Genomic DNA, 25,481 nt, shown 5'->3' on the forward strand with positions numbered 1-25,481 from the left:
TACAGTTCGTTCTACTAGTTCAGTTTCTACTTCCTGAGCGTTTAGGAATGAAGCTTCGATTGATCAGATTTGCAAAGCAGCAACTTGGTCCTCTTTGCATACTTTTTCTAAATTCTACCATTTTGATGTGTTTTCTTCTTCTGAAGCAGTTTTTGGTAGAAAAGTACTTCTGGCAGTGGTTTCAGTTTGAATCTTCTGCTTATGTTTTTCATTAAACTTTATTTCTCCAACATAGGTGTGTCCGGTCCACGGCGTCATCCTTACTTGTGGGATATTCTCTTCCCCAACAGGAAATGGCAAAGAGCCCAGCAAAGCTGGTCACATGATCCCTCCTAGGCTCCGCCTTCCCCAGTCATTCTCTTTGCCGTTGTACAGGCAACATCTCCACGGAGATGGCTTAGAGTTTTTTAGTGTTTAACTGTAGTTTTTATTATTCAATCAAGAGTTTGTTATTTTAAAATAGTGCTGGTATGTACTATTTACTCTGAAACAGAAAAGAGATGAAGATTTCTGTTTGTAAGAGGAAAATGATTTTAGCAACTTTTACTAAAATCGATGGCTGTTTCCACACAGGACTGTTGAGAGGAATTAACTTCAGTTGGGGGAACAGTGAGCAGACTTTTGCTGCTTGAGGTATGACACATTCTAACAAGACGATGTAATGCTGGAAGCTGTCATTTTCCCTATGGGATCCGGTAAGCCATTTTTATTACAGAAAGAAAAAAAGGGCTTCACAAGGGCTTTTTAAGACTGTAGACATTTTCTGGGCTAAATCGATTTATATATAAACATATTTTATACTCCATAGCCTTGAGGAATTATTTTAATATTGCGAATTATGTAAAATAACCGGCAGGCACTGTATTGGACACCTTATTCTCTAGGGGCTTTCCCTAATCATAGGCAGAGTCTCATTTTCGCGCCTGTATTGCGCACTTGTTTTTGAGAAGTGTGAGGAGCTCTGATACATAGAAAAGACTTTCTGAAGGCGTCATTTGGTATCGTATTCCCCTTTGGGCTTGGTTGGGTCTCAGCAAAGCAGATACCAGGGACTGTAAAGGGGTTAAATATAAAAACGGCTCCGGTTCCGTTATTTTAAGGGTTAAAGCTTCCAAATTTGGTGTGCAATACTTTTAAGGCTTTAAGACACTGTGGTGAAATTTTGGTGAATTTTGAACAATTCCTTCATACTTTTTCGCAATTGCAGTAATAAAGTGTGTTCAGTTTAAAATTTAAAGTGACAGTAACGGTTTATTTTAAAACGTTTTTTGTACTTTGTTATCAAGTTTTTGCCTGTTTAACATGTCTGAACTACCAGATAGACTGTGTTCTGAATGTGGGGAAGCCAAGGTTCCTTCTCATTTAAATAGATGTGATTTATGTGACACAAAATTTAGAGAAAATGATGCCCAAGATGATTCCTCAAGTGAGGGGAGTAAGCATGGTACTGCATCATCCCCTCCTTCGTCTACACCAGTCTTGCCCACACAGGAGGCCCCTAGTACATCTAGCGCGCCAATACTCCTTACTATGCAACAATTAACGGCTGTAATGGATAATTCTATCAAAAACATTTTAGCCAAAATGCCCACTTATCAGCGAAAGCGCGACTGCTCTGTTTTAGAAAATACTGAAGAGCATGAGGACGCTGATGATATTGGTTCTGAAGGGCCCCTACACCAGTCTGAGGGGGCCAGGGAGGTTTTGTCTGAGGGAGAAATTTCAGATTCAGGGAAAATTTCTCAACAAGCTGAACCTGATGTGATTACATTTAAATTTAAATTGGAACATCTCTGCGCTCTGCTTAAGGAGGTGTTATCCACTCTGGATGATTGTGAGAATTTGGTCATTCCAGAGAAACTATGTAAAATGGACAAGTTCCTAGAGGTCCCGGGGCCCCCCGAAGCTTTTCCTATACCCAAGCGGGTGGCGGACATTGTAAATAAAGAATGGGAAAGGCCCGGTATACCTTTCGTCCCTCCCCCCATATTTAAAAAATTGTTTCCTATGGTCGACCCCAGAAAGGACTTATGGCAGACAGTCCCCAAGGTCGAGGGGGCGGTTTCTACTCTAAACAAACGCACCACTATACCCATAGAAGATAGTTGTGCTTTCAAAGATCCTATGGATAAAATATTAGAAGGTTTGCTTAAAAAGATGTTTGTTCAGCAAGGTTACCTTCTACAACCAATTTCATGCATTGTTCCTGTCACTACAGCCGCGTGTTTCTGGTTCGATGAGCTAGAAAAGGCGCTCAATAATAATTCTTCTTCTTATGAGGAGATTATGGACAGAATTCGTGCTCTCAAATTGGCTAATTCTTTCACCCTAGACGCCACTTTGCAATTGGCTAGGTTAGCGGCGAAAAATTCTGGTTTTGCTATTGTGGCGCGCAGAGCGCTTTGGTTAAAATCTTGGTCAGCGGATGCGTCTTCCAAGAACAAATTGCTTAACATTCCTTTCAAGGGGAAAACGCTGTTTGGCCCTGACTTAAAAGAGATTATCTCTGATATCACTGGGGGCAAGGGCCACGCCCTTCCTCAGGATAGGTCTTTCAAGGCCAAAAATAAACCTAATTTTCGTCCCTTTCGCAGAAACGGACCAGCCCCAAGTGCTACGTCCTCTAAGCAAGAGGGTAATACTTCTCAAGCCAAGCCAGCCTGGAGACCAATGCAAGGCTGGAACAAAGGAAAGCAGGCCAAGAAACCTGCCACTGCTACCAAGACAGCATGAGATGTTGGCCCCCGATCCGGGACCGGATCTGGTGGGGGGCAGACTCTCTCTCTTCGCTCAGGCTTGGCCAAGAGATGTTCTGGATCCTTGGGCACTAGAAATAGTCTCCCAAGGTTATCTTCTGGAATTCAAGGGGCTTCCCCCAAGGGGGAGGTTCCACAGGTCTCAATTGTCTTCAGACCACATAAAAAAACAGGCATTCTTACATTGTGTAGAAGACCTGTTAAAAATGGGAGTGATTCATCCTGTTCCATTAGGAGAACAAGGGATGGGGTTCTACTCCAATCTGTTCGTAGTTCCCAAAAAAGAGGGAACATTCAGACCAATCTTAGATCTCAAGATCCTAAACAAGTTTCTCAAGGTTCCATCGTTCAAAATGGAAACCATTCGAACAATTCTTCCTTCCATCCAGGAAGGTCAATTCATGACCACGGTGGATTTAAAGGATGCGTATCTACATATTCCTATCCACAAGGAACATCATCGGTTCCTAAGGTTCGCATTCCTGGACAAGCATTACCAGTTTGTGGCACTTCCGTTCGGATTAGCCACTGCTCCAAGAATTTTCACAAAGGTACTAGGGTCCCTTCTAGCAGTGCTAAGACCAAGGGGCATTGCAGTAGTACCTTACTTGGACGACATTCTGATTCAAGCGTCGTCCCTTCCTCAAGCAAAGGCTCACACGGACATTGTCCTGGCCTTTCTCAGATCTCACGGGTGGAAAGTGAACGTAGAAAAAAGTTCTCTATCTCCGTCAACAAGGGTTCCCTTCTTGGGAACAATAATAGACTCCTTAGAAATGAGGATTTTTCTGACAGAGGCCAGAAAATCAAAACTTCTAAACTCTTGTCAAATACTTCATTCTGTTCCTCTTCCTTCCATAGCGCAGTGCATGGAAGTAATAGGTTTGATGGTAGCGGCAATGGACATAGTTCCTTTTGCGCGCATTCATCTAAGACCATTACAACTGTGCATGCTCAGTCAGTGGAATGGGGTTCTACCGATAAATATTCTGGAACTGAGAGCGATACTCAATGCTCTCAAGGCTTGGCCTCAGCTAGCAAAGGCCAAGTTCATACGGTTTCAATCAGACAACATGACGACTGTTGCGTACATCAACCATCAGGGGGGAACAAGGAGTTCCCTGGCGATGGAAGAAGTGACCAAAATCATTCAATGGGCGGAGACTCACTCCTGCCACTTGTCTGCAATCCACATCCCAGGAGTGGAAAATTGGGAAGCGGATTTTCTGAGTCGTCAGACATTTCATCCGGGGGAGTGGGAACTCCATCCGGAAATCTTTGCCCAAATTACTCAATTGTGGGGCATTCCAGACATGGATCTGATGGCCTCTCGTCAGAACTTCAAGGTTCCTTGCTACGGGTCCAGATCCAGGGATCCCAAGGCGACTCTAGTAGATGCACTAGTAGCACCTTGGACCTTCAAACTAACTTATGTTTTCCCGCCGTTTCCTCTCATCCCCAGGCTGGTAGCCAGGATCAATCAGGAGAGAGCATCGGTGATCTTGATAGCTCCTGCGTGGCCACGCAGGACTTGGTATGCAGACCTGGTGAATATGTCATCGGCTCCACCATGGAAGCTACCTTTGAGACGAGACCTTCTTGTTCAAGGTCCGTTCGAACATCCGAATCTGGTCTCACTCCAACTGACTGCTTGGAGATTGAACGCTTGATCTTATCAAAGCGAGGGTTCTCAGATTCTGTCATTGATACTCTTGTTCAGGCCAGAAAGCCTGTAACTAGAAAAATTTACCACAAAATATGGAAAAAATATATCTGTTGGTGTGAATCTAAAGGATTCCCTTGGGACAAGGTAAACATTCCTAAGATTCTATCCTTTCTTCAAGAAGGTTTGGAGAAAGGATTGTCTGCTAGTTCCTTGAAGGGACAGATTTCTGCCTTGTCTGTGTTACTTCACAAAAAGCTGGCAGCTGTGCCAGATGTTCAAGCCTTTGTTCAGGCTCTGGTTAGAATCAAGCCTGTTTACAAACCTTTGACTCCTCCTTGGAGTCTCAATTTAGTTCTTTCAGTTCTTCAGGGGGTTCCGTTTGAACCCTTACATTCCGTTGATATTAAGTTATTATCTTGGAAAGTTTTGTTTTTGGTTGCAATTTCTTCTGCTAGAAGAGTTTCAGAATTATCTGCTCTGCAGTGTTCTCCTCCTTATCTGGTGTTCCATGCAGATAAGGTGGTTTTACGTACTAAACCTGGTTTTCTTCCAAAAGTTGTTTCTAACAAAAACATTAACCAGGAGATAGTCGTGCCTTCTTTGTGTCCGAATCCAGTTTCAAAGAAGGAACGTTTGTTGCACAATTTGGATGTTGTTCGTGCTCTAAAATTCTATTTAGATGCTACAAAGGATTTTAGACAAACATCTTCCTTGTTTGTTGTTTATTCTGGTAAAAGGAGAGGTCAAAAAGCAACTTCTACCTCTCTCTCTTTTTGGATTAAAAGCATCATCAGATTGGCTTATGAGACTGCCGGACGGCAGCCTCCTGAAAGAATCACAGCTCATTCCACTAGGGCTGTGGCTTCCACATGGGCCTTCAAGAACGAGGCTTCTGTTGATCAGATATGTAAGGCAGCGACTTGGTCTTCACTGCACACTTTTACTAAATTTTACAAGTTTGATACTTTTGCTTCTTCTGAGGCTATTTTTGGGAGAAAGGTTTTGCAAGCCGTGGTGCCTTCCATCTAGGTGACCTGATTTGCTCCCTCCCTTCATCCGTGTCCTAAAGCTTTGGTATTGGTTCCCACAAGTAAGGATGACGCCGTGGACCGGACACACCTATGTTGGAGAAAACAGAATTTATGTTTACCTGATAAATTACTTTCTCCAACGGTGTGTCCGGTCCACGGCCCGCCCTGGTTTTTTTAATCAGGTCTGATAATTTATTTTCTTTAACTACAGTCACCACGGTATCATATGGTTTCTCCTATGCAAATATTCCTCCTTTACGTCGGTCGAATGACTGGGGAAGGCGGAGCCTAGGAGGGATCATGTGACCAGCTTTGCTGGGCTCTTTGCCATTTCCTGTTGGGGAAGAGAATATCCCACAAGTAAGGATGACGCCGTGGACCGGACACACCGTTGGAGAAAGTAATTTATCAGGTAAACATAAATTCTGTTTTTGGGTGTGGATTATTTTCAGCAGGAATTGGCTGTCTTTATTTTATCCCTCCCTCTCTAGTGACTCTTGTGTGGAAAGATCCACATCTTGGGTAGTCATTATCCCATACGTCACTAGCTCATGGACTCTTGCTAATTACATGAAAGAAAACATAATTTATGTAAGAACTTACCTGATAAATTCATTTCTTTCATATTAGCAAGAGTCCATGAGGCCCGCCCTTTTTTGTGGTGGTTATGATTTTTTTGTATAAAGCACAATTATTCCAATTCCTTATTTTATATGCTTTCGCACTTTTTTCTTATCACCCCACTTCTTGGCTATTCGTTAAACTGAATTGTGGGTGTGGTGAGGGGTGTATTTATAGGCATTTTAAGGTTTGGGAAACTTTGCCCCTCCTGGTAGGAATGTATATCCCATACGTCACTAGCTCATGGACTCTTGCTAATATGAAAGAAATGAATTTATCAGGTAAGTTCTTACATAAATTATGTTATTCCAGCTCAGCTGGTAGGGGGCAGATTAAGGTTTTTCAAGGATTTTTGGATAAAATCTGTCCAAAATCATTGGATTCAGAGCATTGTCTCTCAGGGGTATCGAATAGGATTCAAAGTAAGACCTCCTGTGAGACGATTTTCTCTCGCGCATCCCTGTAAATCCAGTAAAAGCTCAGGCTTTTCTGAAGTGTTTCAGACCTGGAGTCTTCAGGGGTAATCATGCCAGTTCCTCCTCAGGAACAAGGTTTGGGGTTTTATTCAAACCTATTCATTGTACCAAAGAGAGAAAATTTATTCAGACCAGTTCTGGATCTGAAAATTTTGAATCGTTATGTAAGAGTACCAACTTTCAAGATGGTGACTATAAGGACTATTCTGCCTTTTGTTCAGCAAGGACATTATATGTCCACAATAGACTTGCAGATGCATACCTTCATATTCCGATTCATCCAGAACACTATCAGTTTCTGAGATTCTCTTTTCTAGACAAGCATTACCAATTTGTTGCTCTTCCATTTGGCCTATCAACAGCTCCAAGAATCTTTTCAAAGGTTCTGGGTGCCCTACTATCTGTAATCAGAGAACAGGGTATTGCAGTGTTTCCTTATTTGGACGATATCTTGGTACTAGCTCAGTCTTTACATACTGCAGAATCCCACACGAATCAACTAGTGTTGTTTCTTCGGAAACATGGTTGGAGGATCAATTTACTAAAAAGTTTCTTGATTCCTCAGACAAGGGTCACCTTTTTAGGCTTCCAGATAGATTCAGTGTCCATGACTCTGTCTCTAACAGACAAGAGATGTTTAAAATTGGTTGCAGCATGCCGGCACCTTCAGTCTGTCATTCCCTTCAGTGGCTATGTGCATGCAAGTTTTAGGTCTCATGACTGCAGCATCGGACGCGATCCCCTTTGCTCGTTTTCACATGAGACCTCTACAGCTTTGTATGCTGAATCAATGGTGCAGGGATTATACAAATATATCACAATTAATATCCTTGAATCCCAATGTACGACAATCTCTGAAATGGTGGATAGATCACCATAGTTTGGTTCAAGGGGCTTCTTTTGTTCAGCCAACCTGGACAGTGATCTCAACAGATGCGAGTCTTTCAGGTTGGGGAGCTGTTTGGGGATCTCTGACAGCACAAAGGGTTTGGAAATCTCAAGAGGCGAGATTACCAATAAATATTTTAGATCTCCGTGCAATTCTCAGGGCTCTTCAGTTTTGGCCTCTGCTAAAGAGAGAACTGTTCATTTGTTTTCAGACAGACAATATCACAACTGTGGCTTATGTCAATCATCAGGGTGGGACTCAGTCCCCAAGCTATGAAAGAAGTATCTCGGATACTTGCTTGGGCGGAATCCAGCTCCTGTCTAATCTCTGCGGTGCATATCCCAGGTGTAGACAATTGGGAGGCGGATTATCACAGCCGCCAGACTTTACATCCAGGGGAGTGGTCTCTCCATCCAGATGTATTTTCTCAGATTGTTCAGATGTGGGGTCTTCCAGAGATAGATCTCATGGCCTCTCATCTAAACAAGAAACTTCCCAGATACCTGTCCAGGGATGTTCAGGCGGAAGCAGTGGATGCACTGACACTTCCTTGGTGTTATCATCCTGCTTACATCTTCCCGCCTCTATTTCTCCTTCCAAGAGTGATCTCCAAAATCATCATGGAACAGTCTTTTGTGTTGCTGGTGGCTCCAGCATGGCCACACAGGTTTAGGTATGCGGATCTGGTTCGGATGTCCAGTTGCCTGCCTTGGTCACTTCCGTTACGGCCGGACCTAATATCTCAAGGTTTGTTTTTCCATCAGGATCTCAAATCATTAAATTTTAAGGTATGGAAATTGAACGCTTAGTTCTAAGTCATAGAGGTTAAGCTCGTAAATCTGTCTCTAGAAATATTTATTATCGAGTTTGGAAGACTTACATTTCATGGTGTTGTTCTCATAAATTCTCCTGGCATTCTTTTAGAATTCCTAGAATTTTACAGTTCCTTCAGGATGGTTTGGATAAGGGTTTGTCTGCAAGTTCCTTGAGAGGACAAATCTCCGCTCTTTCTGTTTTATTTCACAGAAAGATTGCTATACTTCCTGATATTCACTGTTTTGTACAGGCTTTAGTTCGTATTAAGCCTGTCATTAAATCAGTGTCTCCTCCTTGGAGTCTTAATTTGGTTCTGAAGGCTTTACAGGCTCCTCCATTTGAGCCTATGCATTCTTTGGACATTAAACTACTTTCTGGGAAAGTGTTGTTCCTTTTGGCTATCTCTTCTGCTAGAAGAGTTTCTGAGCTATCTGCTCTTTCTTGTGGGTCTCATTTTCTGATTTTTCATCAGGATAAGGCAGTTTTGCGGACTTCTTTTCAATTTTTACCTAAGGTTGTGAATTCTAACATTAATAGAGAAATTGTTGACCCTTCCTTGTGTCCTAATCCTAAGAATTCTTTGGAAAGATCCTTACATTCTTTGGATGTGGTAAGAGCTTTGAAATATTATGTGGAAGCTACTAAATATTTCAGGAAGACTTCCAGTCTATTTGTTTTATTTTCTGGTCCTTGGAAAGGTCAGAAGGCTTCTGCTATTTCCTTGGCTTCTTGGTTGAAACTTTTGATTCATCAAGCTTATTTGGAGTCGGGTCAGGCCCCGCCTCAGAGAATTACAGCTCATTCTACTAGATTAGTCTCCACTTTGTGGGCTTTTATGTATGAAGCTTCAGTTGATCAGATTTGCAAAGCAGCGACTTGGTCCTCTTTACATACATTTACTAAATTCTACCGTTTTGATGTATTTGCTTCTTCGGAAGCAGTTTTTGGTCAAAAGTACTTCAGGCAGCTGTTTGTTTGATTCTTCTGCTTTTATTTTAAGTTTTTTCTTTCAAAAATGAAATAAACTTATTTTTTTGGGTTGTGGATTAATTTTTTTTCAGCGGAAAATGGCTGTTTTTATTTTTATTCCCTCCCTCTCTAGTGACTTGAGTGGAAGACTCCACATCTTGGCTATTGATATCCCATATGTCACTAGCTCATGGACTCTTGCCAATTACATGAAAGAAAACATAATTTATGTAAGAATTTACCTGATAAATTAATTTATTTCATATTGGCAAGAGTCCATGAGGCCCACCCTTTTTATGGTGGTTATGATTTTTTGTATAAAGCACAATTATTTCCAAATTTCCTTTGTTGATGCTTTCTACTCCTTTCTTTATCACCCACTGCTTGGCTATTCGTTAAACTGAATTGTGGGTGTGGTGAGGGGTGTATTTATAGGCATTTTGAGGTTTGGGAAACTGCCCCTCCTGGTAGGATTGTATATCCCATACGTCACTAGCTCATGGACTCTTGCCAATATGAAAGAAATTAATTTATCAGGTAAGTTCTTACATAAATTATGTTTTTTAGTTGCTTTTTCTTCTGCTCGAAGAGTTTCTGAACTTTCAGCTCTACAGTGTGATTCCCCTTATCTCATTTTTCATTCTGATAAGGTGGTGGTACGTACCAAACCTGGTTTCCTTCCTAAGATTGTTTCAAATAAGAATATTAATCTGGAAATTGTTGTTCCTTCCTTGTGTCCTAACCCTTCTTCTAAGAAGGAGCGTATGTTTCATAATTTGGATGTAGTCCGTGCCTTAAAGTTTGTTACAGGCGACTAATTATTTCCGTCAATCATCTTCATTATTCATTGTTTATTCTGGAAAGCGTAGGGGTCAGAAAGCTACAGCTACCTCTTTCTTTTTGGCTAAGAAGTATCATCCGCCTGGCATATGAGACTGCTGGACAGCAGCCTCCTGAAAGGATTACGGCTCATTCTACTAGTGGCTTCCACATGGGATTTAAAAACGATGCATCTGTTGAACAGATTTGTAAGGCTGCGACTTGGTCGTCCCTTCACACTTTTTCCAAATTTTCCAAATTTGGTACTTTTGCTTCTTCTGAGGCTACCCTGTTCTTTTAAGACAGTTTTTCTTTATATTTTTTTGTAAACTACAGTCACCTCTGCACCTTTTAGCCATTCCTTTTCTCTTCCTATACCTTCAGCCGAATGACTGAGGGTGGAGGGTAAGGGAGGGGCTATATATACAGCTCTGCTGTGGTGCTCTTTGCCACTTCGTGTTAGCAGGAGGTTAATATCCCACAAGTAAGGATGAAATCCGTGGACTCATCATATCGTAAAAGAAATTAATTTATCAGGTAAGCATAAATTTTCTTTTTTCAAATGAAAATACCCAGAGAATGAAGATAAATTGATAATAGGAGTAAATTAGAAAGTTTTTTTAAAGGGGACAGAAAAGTAAAAAAAATCTTTCATGATTTAAATAGGGAATGTAATTTTAAACAACTTTCCAATTTACTTTTATTACCCATTTGGCTTTGTTCTTTTGGTAATCTTAGTTGAAAGCTAAATCTAGGAGGTTCAAGTTCTTATTTCTTAGACCTTGAAGACTGCCTCTAATCTGAAAGCATTTTGACAGTTTTTAACCACTAGAGGGTGTTAGTTCATGTGTTTCGTATAGTTAACATTGAGCTCTGGCACGTGAAGCTCCTAGGAGTCAGCACTGATTGGCTAAAAATGCAAGTCTGTCAAAAGAACTGAAAAAAGGGGTCAGTTTGCAGAGGCATAGATACAAGGTAATCACAGAGGTAAAAAGTATATTATTATAACTGTTAGTTATGCAAATTTGGGGAATGGGTAATAAAGGGATTATCTATCTTTTAAAACAACAAAAATTCTGTTGTTTACTGTCCCTTTAAAATGGCAATCTGAATCATGAAAAAAATAAAATGTTTTATATCCCTTTGAGGTTGCATGATTTAGCAACACATGGATATGCAAAAGCATAATGATACAGCAGATTAATCCCGACTACAAAAGTAGCACTGACGTTAATTTGAGTTAACAGGAACAACTCCTTGTGCCATGTTACAAAACACTGCATTCACATTACTGCCACTGACACCATTTACTTTGCACCACGGTTGGCTTGGCTTGATATGACTCATTGAGGCTTACATAAATAAATTTCAATTGCGTGCCATGCAGACCATTTCTTACCGGTCAACACGTTCATTTGCCAGACGTCATTCAGACTTGTTCATTTAGCACAGCAGCCTCTGCATTTACTTTTTCTATATATTTACTTTTCATGTTTATTTAGCACAGCAGCCTCTGCATTTACTTTTTCTATATATTTACGCTTACCCTCCTAACTATACTATACCGCTATTTCCATTGGGAGAGTACTCACTCAACCATGCTTTTAATAGGCTAATTGTATTGTCGTTCAAAAATCTACATTGATTGGTTTAAATCAATGTCCCTCAAGATCCAATCCTGTAGCAATTTTCGTGTCCATCCATCAGATCTTCCCCTTCACACACTGCGATAGATAAAGAGGTATTCCTAGCAACCATACTCTACTCACGTCCCAGTGTTGATCGCGTAAATTGACCACACAATTTTTATCACATTTGCCGTGATCTACTAGCAGCGCCTTCAGTAGATCCCTATCTACCTATTGGGCACCCCTGTTGTAGACTTATTCATTTTTTTTTAAATATACAGTGTAATAAAAACATACATTTAAGCCCTGTGTTTATGAAGTATTTAAGTTTTACAATGAACCGACCTTTTTAAAGTGAAGTAAATAATTCCTAAATCTTTGTGCTTTTGAAATTGTTAAATACATTTTTTTTTTTTTAGTAGTCTTAAGGTGCTCTCCTCTAAATTACATTATTCTGTTTTTTATTATATTACAGAACCTTAACAAACAGGCCTTTGATCTAGCCAAAGTTCTATTGAAAAGGACCGCTCAAACAATTGAACCATGCATCGCCAATGTAAGTGTTGTATATTTTATGGCTGCAAAAATAGATTTCAATAATGCTTTTTCCAGATTAACTATCGCTCTATCATGCCATCTGCCATAACATTCATGCTGTCTGTCTCCCCCCTATTTTTCTTTCTTGCGCTCCATTCTGTTTCCCTCTCCCATTGTTTCTACCTCCATTCTATAATCTTTTCTTCCTTTCTTTTTATGCACAGAAATATATTTATGGTGTGTATTTTTGGTAAATTGGCTTCTTAGACTATTGAAAATAAGTCTTTAAAAAGTAACTGTTAAATGTATTTTCCTTAATGTGTTTACAATGATTTTATATATATAGTGTTCCACCTCTTGTGGACTTGTCTGGGTGGCTGGCTAGTGTGTACGGATCTCAACACACCATAACATCCCCCGATTTTTGCCGGGTACAGCATATGCCAAGTATCTGCTTAATTGTAAAGCTTGTCCTGAGTAAGATAGACATGGAAGAACTCTGTTCTGCTATCAAAAAAATTATGCTTACCTAATTAATTTCTTTCCTGGTGGTAAGAGTCCATGATCCATTACTCCTGGGGAATTTTCTTCCTGTCCACTAGGAGGAGGCAAAGAATATAAAACCCCAAGAGCTGTATATAACCCCTCCCACCTCTATGGTAGTTAGTCTGACGTATAGCCAATTTAAAAAATAAAATATATATATAGGAACTAGAAGTATGTCTGAAATATCAACATAATACTTCAAGGCTCTAACCACATCCAAATTGTGAAGAAGCACCTATGGATAATTAAAGCAGGGAAATTGTAGTACCTTTTTTGTTAACTAAGCCTACAAATTCTTCAAAGACACGACCGGAAGAAAATCTAATTTTGTTCTTAAAACTGACATATTCTGAAGAATAATCAGATAAGTATAATCACAAGAAAGAGCAGACAGTTCAGAAACTCTTCTAGCAGAAGATATAGTCAGAAGAAACTAGACCTTCCAGGAAAGAAACTTATTGTCCAACTTTATGCATAGGCTGAAATCGAGGAGCCTGTAAAACCTTCAACGTCAATTCAAGTTCCAAGGTGGACAAATTGGTTTACCACCTGGCTTAATACAAACCAAAGCCTGAACAAAACCATGAATATCAGGAAGATTAAGATTTTTTTTGTGAAACAAAACCTAACAGAAAACTGACCTTTCAATTAACTAGTGGATCAACCTTTACCCAAACCATCCTGCAAAAATTCCAAACTTTATTATAAATTTTCCTGGCAACTGGATTCCGAGCCTTAATAAAGGTCTCAATCACAGAATCTGTGAAACCCATATGCCTGAGAACTAATCTCTATGCCATCAAGTTTAGAGACTCCAGATCCTAATTGAGTAATGGGCCTTGACAATGAAGATCTAGCTTCTGAGGTAGAGGCCAGGGAGGTCAACTGGACATCTGGACCATATCCCAATACCAGACTTCAACACCAGGCTGGAGCAATTAGAATCACTGATTAATGATCTTGCATGATCTTTGGAGCAGCTCTTGGAATAGAGGAGTAATCCTACGCAAGCTGTAGGGACCATAGAGCTATCAGGGCATCCACAAACTCTGGCCGAGGAGCCCTTAACCTTACCTGGGAAGATTGATGTTCAACCGAGAGGCCCTCAAATCTACCTCAAAGATCCACAATTTGATTGAATACTTCTGGAGAAAGAGTCCGTTCTCCTGAATGAAGGAATGGACTGAGAAAATCCACTTCCCAGTTGAACATCCTGGTATGTGAACTGTAGAAATAAGACTGGCTTCTGCTCAAGAGAAAATTTGAAAAACCTCCCTCATGGCTAGGGGACTGTGAGTCCTCCCTTATAGTTGATATAAGCCACTGCTGTGACATTGTAAAACTGATACCGGAGGAAGATTCTCCCTTCAATAAGGGCCAAGCTTGAAGACCTCTGATAATTGCACAAAGTTCTAGAATTTCATAAGCAACCTTGCCTCTCAAGGAGCCCAACCTCACCACGCTGTCAGAAATCCCCAAACAGCTCCCCATCCTGAAAGACTTGCATTTGTTGTGATCACAGACAAAATAGAATGAGCAAAAGAAGCCCCCTGCAAATTCAGCTGGTGATTTAGTCACCAAGACGGACTGTTTTTTGTTTTGTAGTCTAGAAAAATCCTCAGACAAGAGTATGATCCCTGCACCACTGACGTAGCATGCAAAGCTGAAGTGGCTTCATATGTAGACGAGCAAGCGAAATAGCATCCAATGCTGCAATCATATGACCTAGAACCACCAAAAAAAGATGGTGGGGAAAATGGAGTGTGTGAAGATTTTGACAGGTTGAGACCCTCTTCAACCTTCTTAAATCTGTGAGATTCAGTCTCCATGAGGCTTTCTCTATCTGGAACCCCAGAAAAGAAAACTTTTGTCCGAAGAACTAAGGAACTCTATAGCAAATTGATCCTCCATCTTTTTTAATGAAAGAACAGTAGTAGTCTGTTGTGAGCTTCTGCTAAATGTTAAAATGTAGTTAAAACCAAGATATCATCTAGCAGGGATCGCCCAACGCCCTGACATGCAGTTCTTGGCGCCGGGCATGTGGTTTCTTTTTACATTTAGCCCTGCTGCGGGCTAGCAGACTGCAGCAGGGCTCAAGCTTTTTTTTTTTTCTTCTGTGGCGCGCTATTAGGACTAGGAGCGGGGTTACAAATATTCAGTCTGATATGTAATAGGCACACAGCCGTTTTTAGCTTATTACTTAATTTTGACTAATGAAATCACAACAGTTTTGATCCCAGCCCTCCCTGTGATGTCACAGACCGGCTCCTGCACACTGACACTCGCCCCCCCCTGCATAGGGCAACACTGCCTTAAGCCTAGACTTGAGGGTACTTGAGATAATGAGCTTACACTGAGCAGACTCTGTAATGGAAAACATACGAGATCTGTGAGTAATACACCAGGGGGCTATTCACCGCTATGACGGAACCCTCTGTGCACACTACAATAAGGCTGTGTTTTGTACAAGGGATGCGGTCCCAACTCTGCTTGTAACCTGGGTCTTGCTCTGTATCTGGGTTCCTGTTACACTGTTTTAAGCTGCTGTTGAACATGTTTTATGGTACTTTGTGCTCTATTACTGAGCAGTCAGAGCACAAAGTACCATTCAAACATGCTCAGTGGCATCTTCAAAAACACCCGGTGTGATTATATAAAAGATAATAGCTTTGTGCTCTGTGCTGGGGTATGTGCTGTAAATTCCATTATACACTGTAAAAGGCACAACTTGCGCTTTCTGCACCGGGCAATGCGCTGTGCTGTGTTCCAGGTATTGAGATAGTTTCTGCTCTCTACACCTTGAGCTGTAATCCAGAAACTATTGTATTCAACTTGAGTTCTTCAAACCACGGGTTGCAACGTGCATGCACAAAGATTTTAAAAAGTGTGCTCAGGTAGGAAGAACCAGCTGTACATTTTATATTTTTAAGGACTTTTTTTTGTTGCACGCTAACACTGTCAGTATTTAGTGCGGCTAGCAAGTAGCGTTGCTCCATGTTCTCGGTTCACGCAGCTGCAGTATGATAATAGGGCTATGGATGAGGGACATACAGAATGCCTCAGAGTAGAAACGTGGTGTACTCTGCACCAGTGCCGATCATCCCCTCCATTAGTCTGAGCTGCAGCGTGCAGGAGCAGCAGACACAAACTGTTGAGGAGCGGGCCAAACGTTGCAGAGAAGGAGCTGAGTATATGCATCAACCCTCCGTAATCTGAGAGCTAGCTAGGACACTCCACCTGGTGAGTGACACCTGCTGTGTGGATGTGCCATGCAGTGATACAACCGCAGCATACTATGAATTTAATTCTCAATATTTTTTTACAGTTTGAAAAAACTATATGGGATCCTTATTGATAATGTATGGTCTAAATATACTGTGACTAATGCATAAAAATTAGGGCAACACACTGATTGCAATGCGAGCATTTATTAGTTTGAATTTGCAAGCAAAAAAATTCATTGCAGTGATGTGTCAACCTATTTCAAAAGAAAACCAATCAATAAAAACGTTAAAATATACAGATAAAACAGCAGATTGCTCTAATGTGCTATTTACATGCAAGTAATGCAATAAAAAAAATCCTATGTGTGTGTTTTCCACATACACATTTTGTATTTGTGTGTGTGTTGTATGAGACTCCACAGCACTTCATTATGTATCAAAACTTTATTTTGGCAATAAACCAGCAACGTTTCGGGGATACAACCCCTTAGTCATGCTTATCATGACTAAGGGGTTGTAACCCTGAAACGTCGCTGGTTTTTATTGCCAAAATAAAGTTTATACCTTTTTCTCTTGCAAGGTGTATCCAGTCCACGGATTCATCCTTTACTTGTGGGATATTCTCATTCCCTACAGGAAGTGGCAAAGAGAGCACACAGCAGAGCTGTCCATATAGCTCCCCCTCTAGCTCCACCACCCATTCATTCTCTTTGCCGGCTCTAAGCACTAGGGTCTCTCTCGGGAGGGTAAAGTGAATGTGGTGTTAGAATTGTAGTTTTATTATCTTCAATCAAAAGTTTATTTTAAATGGTACCGGTTCGTACTATTTACTCTCTAGCAGAAAAGTGATGAAGATTTCTGCTGAGAGGAAAATGATTTTAGCATGTTGTAACTAAAATCGACTGCTGTTCCCACACAGGACTGAGGAGTACCAGAAAACTTCAGTTGGGGGGAACAGTTTGCAGGGTGATCTGCAATAAAGTATGTTCAGACATTTATTTCTAGACAAGACTGAGATAATGCTAGAAGAACTGACAATATCCCCATGAGGGGAGGGTAAGCTATGTTCAGACTTAGTAAGGAATTGAATGCTTACATAATAGGGCTAATATACTGGTTGACACTTATTCAGGGCAATCGATTGTTTGGCTAAGGAAAAATCGTTTTGCAAGACACTTTGAAAGCCCTTTTGGGTTTTTTTCTGGGGTTATTACAACATGGCTGTTTTTTAGTCACTTAGGAGTGATTTACTAGGCCTCACAGCTCCGGAGTAGAGTGGGAGGGGCCTAATTGCCTCAGATGCACAGTTAGAATTGCAGAGAAGTTCATGCTGTTTCACATGGAGGGTCCTGCTGATGTTTGAGGGCCTAAAAGAAGCTATATTCCCCCAAATCTGATCCCTAAGGGAAGGTAGGGCCACAGCAAGGCTGTGGCAAGGTGCTGTAGTGATTTAACCAGGTGTTGGCTTTAGGCTGCTCCGGTTTGGGCATTAAGGGGTTAATCATTTTGAAACTTGGGGTGCAATCTTATTAAGGCTTTAGCTACATACTGTGAAAATTTCAGAAAGATTGCTGCATTTTTCACCGTTTTGTAAAATTGTGTGCTCTTTTTATCTCTTAAAGGCACAGTAACGTTTTTATCAAATTGTCTTTTTTATTTGATTAAAGTGATTCCAAGCCTGTTTGTGTACTCTACTAGTCTGTTAAACATGTCTGACACTAAGGAAAATCCTTGTTCAATGTGTTTAGAAGCCATGGTGGAACCCCCTCTCAGAATGTGTCCCACTTGTACTGATATGTCTATACACTTTAAAGATCATATTGTTGCACTTAAGAATGTGGCCCAAGATGATTCTCAGACTGAAGGTAACGAGGGTAGCCCGTCTGCCTCTCCCCAAGTGTCACAACCAGTTACGCCCGCGCAAGCGACGCCTAGTACCTCTAGTGCGTCTAACCCTTTTACATTACAAGACTTAGCGGCAGTCATGGATAATTCTCTTACAGCCTTCTTATCTAAACTGCCCGTGTTACCTGCAAAGCGTGATAGCTCCGTTTTAAGAACAGATTATGAGCATTCTGACGCTTTGGTAGCCGTATCCGATATACCCTCACAACGCTCTGAAGTGGGAGTGAGGGATTTGATGTCTGAGGGAGAAGTCTCTGATTCAGGAAGGGTTCCTCCCCAGACAGATTCAGATACATTGGCTTTTAAATTTAAACTAGAACACCTCCGTGTTTTACTTAGGGAGGTATTAGCTACTCTGGATGACACTGATCCTTTGGTGATCCCAGAGAAATTGTGAAAAATGGACAAGTACCTAGAGGTCCCTGTTTACACGGATGCGTTTCCGGTCCCTAAGAGGATTGCGGATATCGTTACTAGGGAGTGGGATAGCCCAGGTGTTCCCTTTTGTCCCCCCTCCTGTTTTTAAGAAAATGTTCCCCATATCTGACCCCATGTGGGACTCGTGGCAGACGGTCCCTAAGGAAGAGGGGGCTGTTTCTACACTAGCTAAACGCACAACCATACCAATTGAAGACAGTTGTGCTTTTAAAGACCCTATGGATAAAAAATTAGAGGGTTTACTTAAGAAAATTTTTGTTAAACAAGGTTTTCTTCTCCAACCTATTGCCTGCATTATTCCTGTAACTATTGCAGCTGCTTTCTGGTTTGAGGCGCTGGAAGACTCACTCCAGACGGAGACCTCATATGAGGAGATTATGGATAGAATTAAGGCTCTAAAGCTAGCTAATTCTTTTATCACTGACGACGCTTTCCAAATAGCTAAGTTAGCGGCAAAAATAAAAATAAAAAAAATTCAGGTTTCGCCATTTTGGCGTGCAGGGCGCTATGGCTAAAGTCCTGGTCAGCCGATGTGTCGTCTAAATCCAAGCTTTTGAACATTCCTTTCAAAGCGAAGACCCTATTCGGGCCTGAATTGAAAGAGATTATTTCATATATCACCGGGACAAAAGGCCATGCTCTCCCTCAGGACAAAGCCTTTAAAACAAAGAACAAAGCTAATTTTCATTCCTTTCGCAATTTCAGGAACGGCCCCGCTTCATCCTCTCCGGCTGCAAAGCAAGAGGGTAACGCTTCACAGCCCAAGGCAAACTGGAAACCTTACCAGGGCTTGAATAAGGGTAAACAGGCCAAAAAGCCTGCAGCTGCCACCAAGACAGCATGAAGGGGTAGCCCCTGATCCGGGAACGGATCTAGTAGGGGGCAGACTCTCTTCGCTCAGGCCTGGGCAAGAGATGTACACGATCCTTGGGCATTAGAGATTGTAGCCCAGGGATACCTTCTATAATTCAAGGACTCTCCTCCAAGGGGAAGGTTCCACATTTCTCATCTGTCTACAGATCAGACAAAGAAAGAGGCGTTTTTACGCGGTGTAGAAGATCTACATACAATGGGAGTGATCCACCCAGTTCCAATTGCAGAACAAGGACTGGGGTTTTACTCAAACCTGTTTGTGGTTCTCAAAAAAAAGGAACTTTCAGACCAATCCTGGATCTCAAAATTCTAAACAAATTCCTCAGAGTCCCATCATTCAAGATGGAGACCATTCGGACAATCTTACCAATGATCCAGGAGGGTCAATATATGACTACCGTGGATCTAAAGGATGTGTATCTGCATATTCCTATCCACAAAGATCATCACCAGTTTCTCAGGTTCGCCTTTCTGGACAAGCATTTTCAGTTTGTGGCTCTTCCTTTCGGGTTGGCCACTGCTCCCAGAATTTTCACAAAGGTGCTAGGGTCACTCCTGGCGGTTCTAAGACCGCAGGGCATAGCAGTGGCGCCTTACCTAGACGACATCTTAATTCAGGCGTCAACTTTCCAAAGAACCAAGTCTCACATGGAGATTGTATTGGCCTTTCTGAGGTCTCACGGGTGGAAGGTGAACATCAAAAAGAGTTCTCTTTCCCCTCTCACAAGAGTTCCATTCCTAGGAACCCTGATAGACTCGGTAGAAATGAAAATATTTCTGACGGAGGTCAAAAAGCTAAAACTCTTAACTACTTGCCGAGCTCTTTATTCCATTCCTCGGCCATCTTTGACTCAGTGCATGGAGACAATCGGACTAATGGTTGCGGCAATGGACATATAGTCCCTTTTGCTCGGATACACCACAGACCACTGCAACTATGCATGCTCAAACAGTGGAATGGGGATTATGTAGATTTGTCTCCTCAAATTCAGTTGGACCAGGAGACCAGAGATTCTCTTCTCTGGTGTTTGTCTCAGGATCACCTGTCTCAAGGAATATGTTTCCGCAGGCCAGAGTGGATCATCGTAACGACCGACGCCAGTCTGTTAGGCTGGGGTGCGGTCTGGGACTCCCTGAAAGCTCAGGGCTTATGGTCTCGGGAAGAAACTCTTCTCCCGATAAACATTCTGGAACTGAGGGCGATATTCAACGCTCTTCAGGCATGGCCTCAACTAGCGGCGGCCAAATTCATCAGATTTCAGTCGGACAACATCACGACTGTAGCTTACGTCACTCATCAGGGGGGAACAAAGAGTTCCCTAGCGATGACGGAAGTAACCAAAATAATCAGGTGGGCGGAGGATTACTTCTGCCATCTCTCAGCAATACACATCCCAGGAGTAGACAACTGGGAGGCGGATTTTCTAAGTCGTCAGACTTTTCACCCGGGGGAGTGGGAACTCCACCCGGAGGTATTTGCCCAGCTGACTCGGCTATGGGGCACCCCAGAGTTGGATTTGATGGCGTCCCGTCAGAACACCAAACTTCCTCTCTACGGGTCCAGGTCCCAGGATCCCAAGGCGGTATTGATAGATGCTCTAGCAGCGCCTTGGTCCTTCAATCTGGCTTATGTTTCTTTCATGTAATTAGCAAGAGTCCATGACCTAGTGACGTATGGGATATACATTCCTACCAGGAGGGGCAAAGTTTCCCAAACCTCAAAATGCCTATAAATACACCCCTCACCACACCCACAAATCAGTTTTACAAACTTTGCCTCCTATGGAGGTGGTGAAGTAAGTTTGTGCTAGATTCTACGTTGATATGCGCTCCGCAGCAGGTTGGAGCCCGGTTTTCCTCTCAGCGTGCAGTGAATGTCAGAGGGATGTGAAGAGAGTATTGCCTATTTGAATTCAATGATCTCCTTCTACGGGGTCTATTTCATAGGTTCTCTGTTATCGGTCGTAGAGATTCATCTCTTACCTCCCTTTTCAGATCGACGATATACTCTTATATATACCATTACCTCTACTGATTCTCGTTTCAGTACTGGTTTGGCTTTCTACTACATGTAGATGAGTGTCCTGGGGTAAGTAAGTCTTATTTTCTGTGACACTCTAAGCTATGGTTGGGCACTTTTATATAAAGTTCTAAATATATGTGTTTAAACATTTATTTGCCTTGATTCAGGATGTTCAACGTTCCTTATTTCAGACAGTCAGTTTCATATTTGGGATAATGCATATGAATAAATCAATTTTTTTTTTTCTTACCTTAAAATTTGACTTTTTCCCTGTGGGCTGTTAGGCTCGCGGGAGCTGAAAATTCTTCATTTTATTGTGTCATTTTTGGCGCTGACTTTTTTGGTGCAAATTTTTTTTCTTTGTTTCCGGCGTCATACGTGTCGCCGGAAGTTGTGTCATTTTTGACGTTTTTTTTGCGCCAAAAGTGTCGGCGTTCCGGATGTGGCGTCATTTTTGGCTAAAAAATATGGGCGTCACTATTGTCTTCACATTATTTAAGTCTCATTGTTTATTGCTTCTGGTTGCTAGAAGCTTGTTCACTGGCATTTTTCCCCATTCCTGAAACTGTCATTTAAGGAATTTGATCAATTTTGCTTTATATGTTTTTTCTATTACATATTGCAAGATGTCCCAGATTGACCCTGAGTCAGAAGATACTTCTGGAAAATCGCTGCCTGATGCTGGATCTACCAAAGTTAAGTGTATTTGCTGTAAACTTGTGGTATCTGTTCCTCCAGCTGTTGTTTGTAATGAATGTCATGACAAACTTGTTAATGCAGATAATATTTCCTTTAGTAATGTTACATTACCTGTTGTTGTTCCATCAACATCTAATACTCAGTGTTCCTGATAACATAAGAGATTTTGTTTCTAAATCCATTAAGAAGGCTATGTCTGTTATTCCTCCTTCTAGTAAACGTAAAAGGTCTTTTAAAACTTCTCATTTTTCAGATGAATTTTAAAATGAACATCATCATTCTGTTAATGATTCCTCTAGTTCAGAGGATTCTGTTTCAGAGGTTGATGCTGATAAATCTTCATATTTATTCAAAATGGAATTTATTCGTTCTTTACTTAAAGAAGTCTTAATTGCATTAGAAATAGAGGATTCTGGTCCTCTTGATACTAAATCTAAAAGTTTAAATAAGGTTTTTAAATCTCCTGTAGTTATTCCAGAAGTTTTTCCTGTCCCTGATGCTATTTCTGAAGTAATCTCCAGGGAATGGAATAATTTGGGTAATTCATTTGCTCCTTCTAAACGTTTTAAGCAATTATATCCTGTGCCATCTGACAGATTAGAATTTTGGGACAAAATCCCTAAGGTTGATGGGGCTATCTCTACTCTTGCTAAACGTACTACTATTCCTACGGCAGATAGTACTTCCTTTAAGGATCCTTTAGATAGGAAAATTGAATCCTTTCTAAGAAAAGCTTACTTATGTTCAGGTAATCTTCTTAGACCTGCTATATCTTTAGCTGATGTTGCTGCAGCTTCAACTTTTTGGTTAGAAGCTTTAGCGCAACAAGTAACAGATCATAATTCTCATAGCATTGTTAATCTTCTTCAACATGCTAATAACTTTATTTGTAATGCCATCTTTGATATCATTAGGGTTGATGTCAGGTATATGTCTCTAGCCATTTTAGCTAGAAGAGCTTTGTGGCTTAAAACTTGGAATGCTGATATGTCTTCTAAGTCAACTTTGCTTTCCCTTTCTTTCCAGGGTAATAAATTATTTGGTTCACAGTTGAATTCTATTATCTCAACTGTTACTGGATGGAAAGGAACTTTTTTACCTCAAGCTAAAAAATCTAAAGGTAAATTTAGGTCTAATAATCGTTTTCGTTCCTTTCGTCACAATAAGGAACGAAAGCCTGATCCTTCACCCACGGGAGCGGTATCAGTTTGGAAACCATCTCCAGTCTGGAATAAATCCAAGCCTTTTAGAAAACCAAAGCCAGCTTCAAAGTCCACATGAAGGTGCAGCCCTCATTCCAGCCCAGCTGGTAGGGGGCAGATTACGATTTTTCAAAGAAATTTGGATCAATTCAATTCACAATCTTTGGATTCAAAACATTGTTTCAGAAGGGTACAGAATTGGCTTCAAGATAAGGCCTCCTGCAAGAAGATTTTTTCTTTCCCGTGTCCCAGTAAATCCAGTGAAGGCTCAAGCATTTCTGAAATGTGTTTCAGATCTAGAGTTGGCTGGAGTAATTATGCCAGTTCCAGTTCTGGAACAGGGACTGGGGTTTTATTCAAATCTCTTCATTGTACCAAAGAAGGAGAATTCCTTCAGACCAGTTCTGGATTTAAAAATATTGAATCGTTATGTAAGGATACCAACATTCAAAATGGTAACTATAAGGACTATCCTGCCTTTTGTTCAGTAAGGACATTATATGTCCACAATAGATTTACAGGATGCATATCTGCATATTCCGATTCATCCAGATCACTTTCAGTTTCTGAGATTCTCTTTCCTAGACAAGCATTACCAGTTTGTGGCTCTGCCGTTTGGCCTAGCAACAGCTCCATGGATTTTTACAAAGGTTCTCGGTGCCCTTCTGTCTGTAATCAGAGAACAGGGTATTGTGGTATTTCCTTATTTGGACGATATCTTGGTACTTGCTCAGTCTTCACATTTAGCAGAATCTCATACGAATCGACTTGTATTGTTTCTTCGAGATCATGGTTGGAGGATCAATTTACCGAAAAGTTAATTGATTCCTCAGACAAGGGTAACCTTTTTAGGTTTCCAGATAGATTCAGTGTCCATGACTCTGTCTCTGACAGACAAGAGACGTCTAAAATTGATTTCAGCTTGTCGAAACCTTCAGTCTCAATCATTCCCTTCGGTAGCCTTATGCATGGAAATTCTAGGTCTTATGACTGCTGCATCGGACGCGATCCCCTTTGCTCGTTTTCTCATGCGACCTCTTCAGCTCTGTATGCTGAACCAGTGGTGCAGGGATTACACAAAGATATCTCAATTGATATCTTTAAAACAGATTGTACGACACTCTCTGACGTGGTGGACAGATCACCATCGTTAGATTCAGGGGGCTTCTTTTGTTCTTCCGACCTGGACTGTGATTTCAACAGATGCAAGTCTTACAGGTTGGGGAGCTGTTTGGGGGTCTCTGACAGCACAAGGGGTTTGGGAATCTCAGGAGGTGAGATTACCAATCAATATTTCTTTCATGTAATTAGCAAGAGTCCATGAGCTAGTGACGTATGGGATATACATTCCTACCAGGAGGGGCAAAGTTTCCCAAACCTCAAAATGCCTATAAATACACCCCTCACCACACCCACAAATCAGTTTTACAAACTTTGCCTCCTATGGAGGTGGGGAAGTAAGTTTGTGCTAGATTCTACGTGTGATATGCGCTCCGCAACACTTTGGAGCCCGGTTTTCCTCTCAGCGTGCAGTGAATGTCAGAGGGATGTGAGGAGAGTATTGCCTATTTGAATGCAATGATCTCCTTCTACGGGGTCTATTTCATAGGTTCTCTGTTATCGGTCGTAGAGATTCATCTCTTACCTCCCTTTTCAGATCGACGATATACTCTTATATATATACCATTACCTCTGCTGATTTTCGTTTCAGTACTGGTTTGGCTTTCTACAACATGTAGACGAGTGTCCTGGGGTAAGTAAGTCTTATTTTCTGTGACACTCTAAGCTATGGTTGGGCGCTTTTTTTATAAAGTTCTAAATATATGTATTCAAACATTTATTTTCTTTGACTCAGGATGTTCAACATTCCTTATTTTCAGACAGTCAGTTTCATATTTGGGATAATGCATTTGAATCAATCATTTTTTCTTACCTTAAAAAATTTGACTTTTTCCCTGTGGGCTGTTAGGCTCGCGGGGGCTGAAAATGCTTCATTTTATTGCGTCATTCTTGGCGCAGACTTTTTTGGCGCAAAAAATCTTTTCTGTTTCCGGCGTCATACGTGTCGCCGGAAGTTGCGTCATTTTTTGACGTTCTTTTGCGCCAAAAATGTCGGCGTTCCGTATGTGGCGTCATTTTTGGCACCAAAAGCATTTTGGCGCCAAATAATGTGGGCGTCTTATTTGGCGCTAAAAAAATATGGGCGTCGCTTTTGTCTCCACATTATTTAAGTCTCATTTTTCATTGCTTCTGGTTGCTAGAAGCTTGTTCTTTGGCATTTTTTCCCATTCCTGAAACTGTCATTTAAGGAATTTGATCAATTTTGCTTTATATGTTGTTTTTTCTCTTACATATTGCAAGAT

General features: G+C 41.2%; 1 protein-coding gene across 1 annotated transcript in view; it reads left to right on the plus strand.

Moving 5' to 3' along the window:
- The window catches only part of PDS5A (PDS5 cohesin associated factor A), a 1,179,407-nt gene that overhangs the window by 242,014 nt on the left and 911,912 nt on the right, over positions 1–25,481 (plus strand). Inside the window, exon 7 of the mRNA XM_053700274.1 lies at positions 12,147–12,227. Within this exon, the coding sequence (XP_053556249.1) occupies positions 12,147–12,227 (81 nt within the window). The remainder of the gene's footprint in view (positions 1–12,146; positions 12,228–25,481) is intronic.

Source organism: Bombina bombina, chromosome 2, assembly GCF_027579735.1.
Source record: "Bombina bombina isolate aBomBom1 chromosome 2, aBomBom1.pri, whole genome shotgun sequence".
Lineage (NCBI taxonomy): Eukaryota > Metazoa > Chordata > Amphibia > Anura > Bombinatoridae > Bombina > Bombina bombina.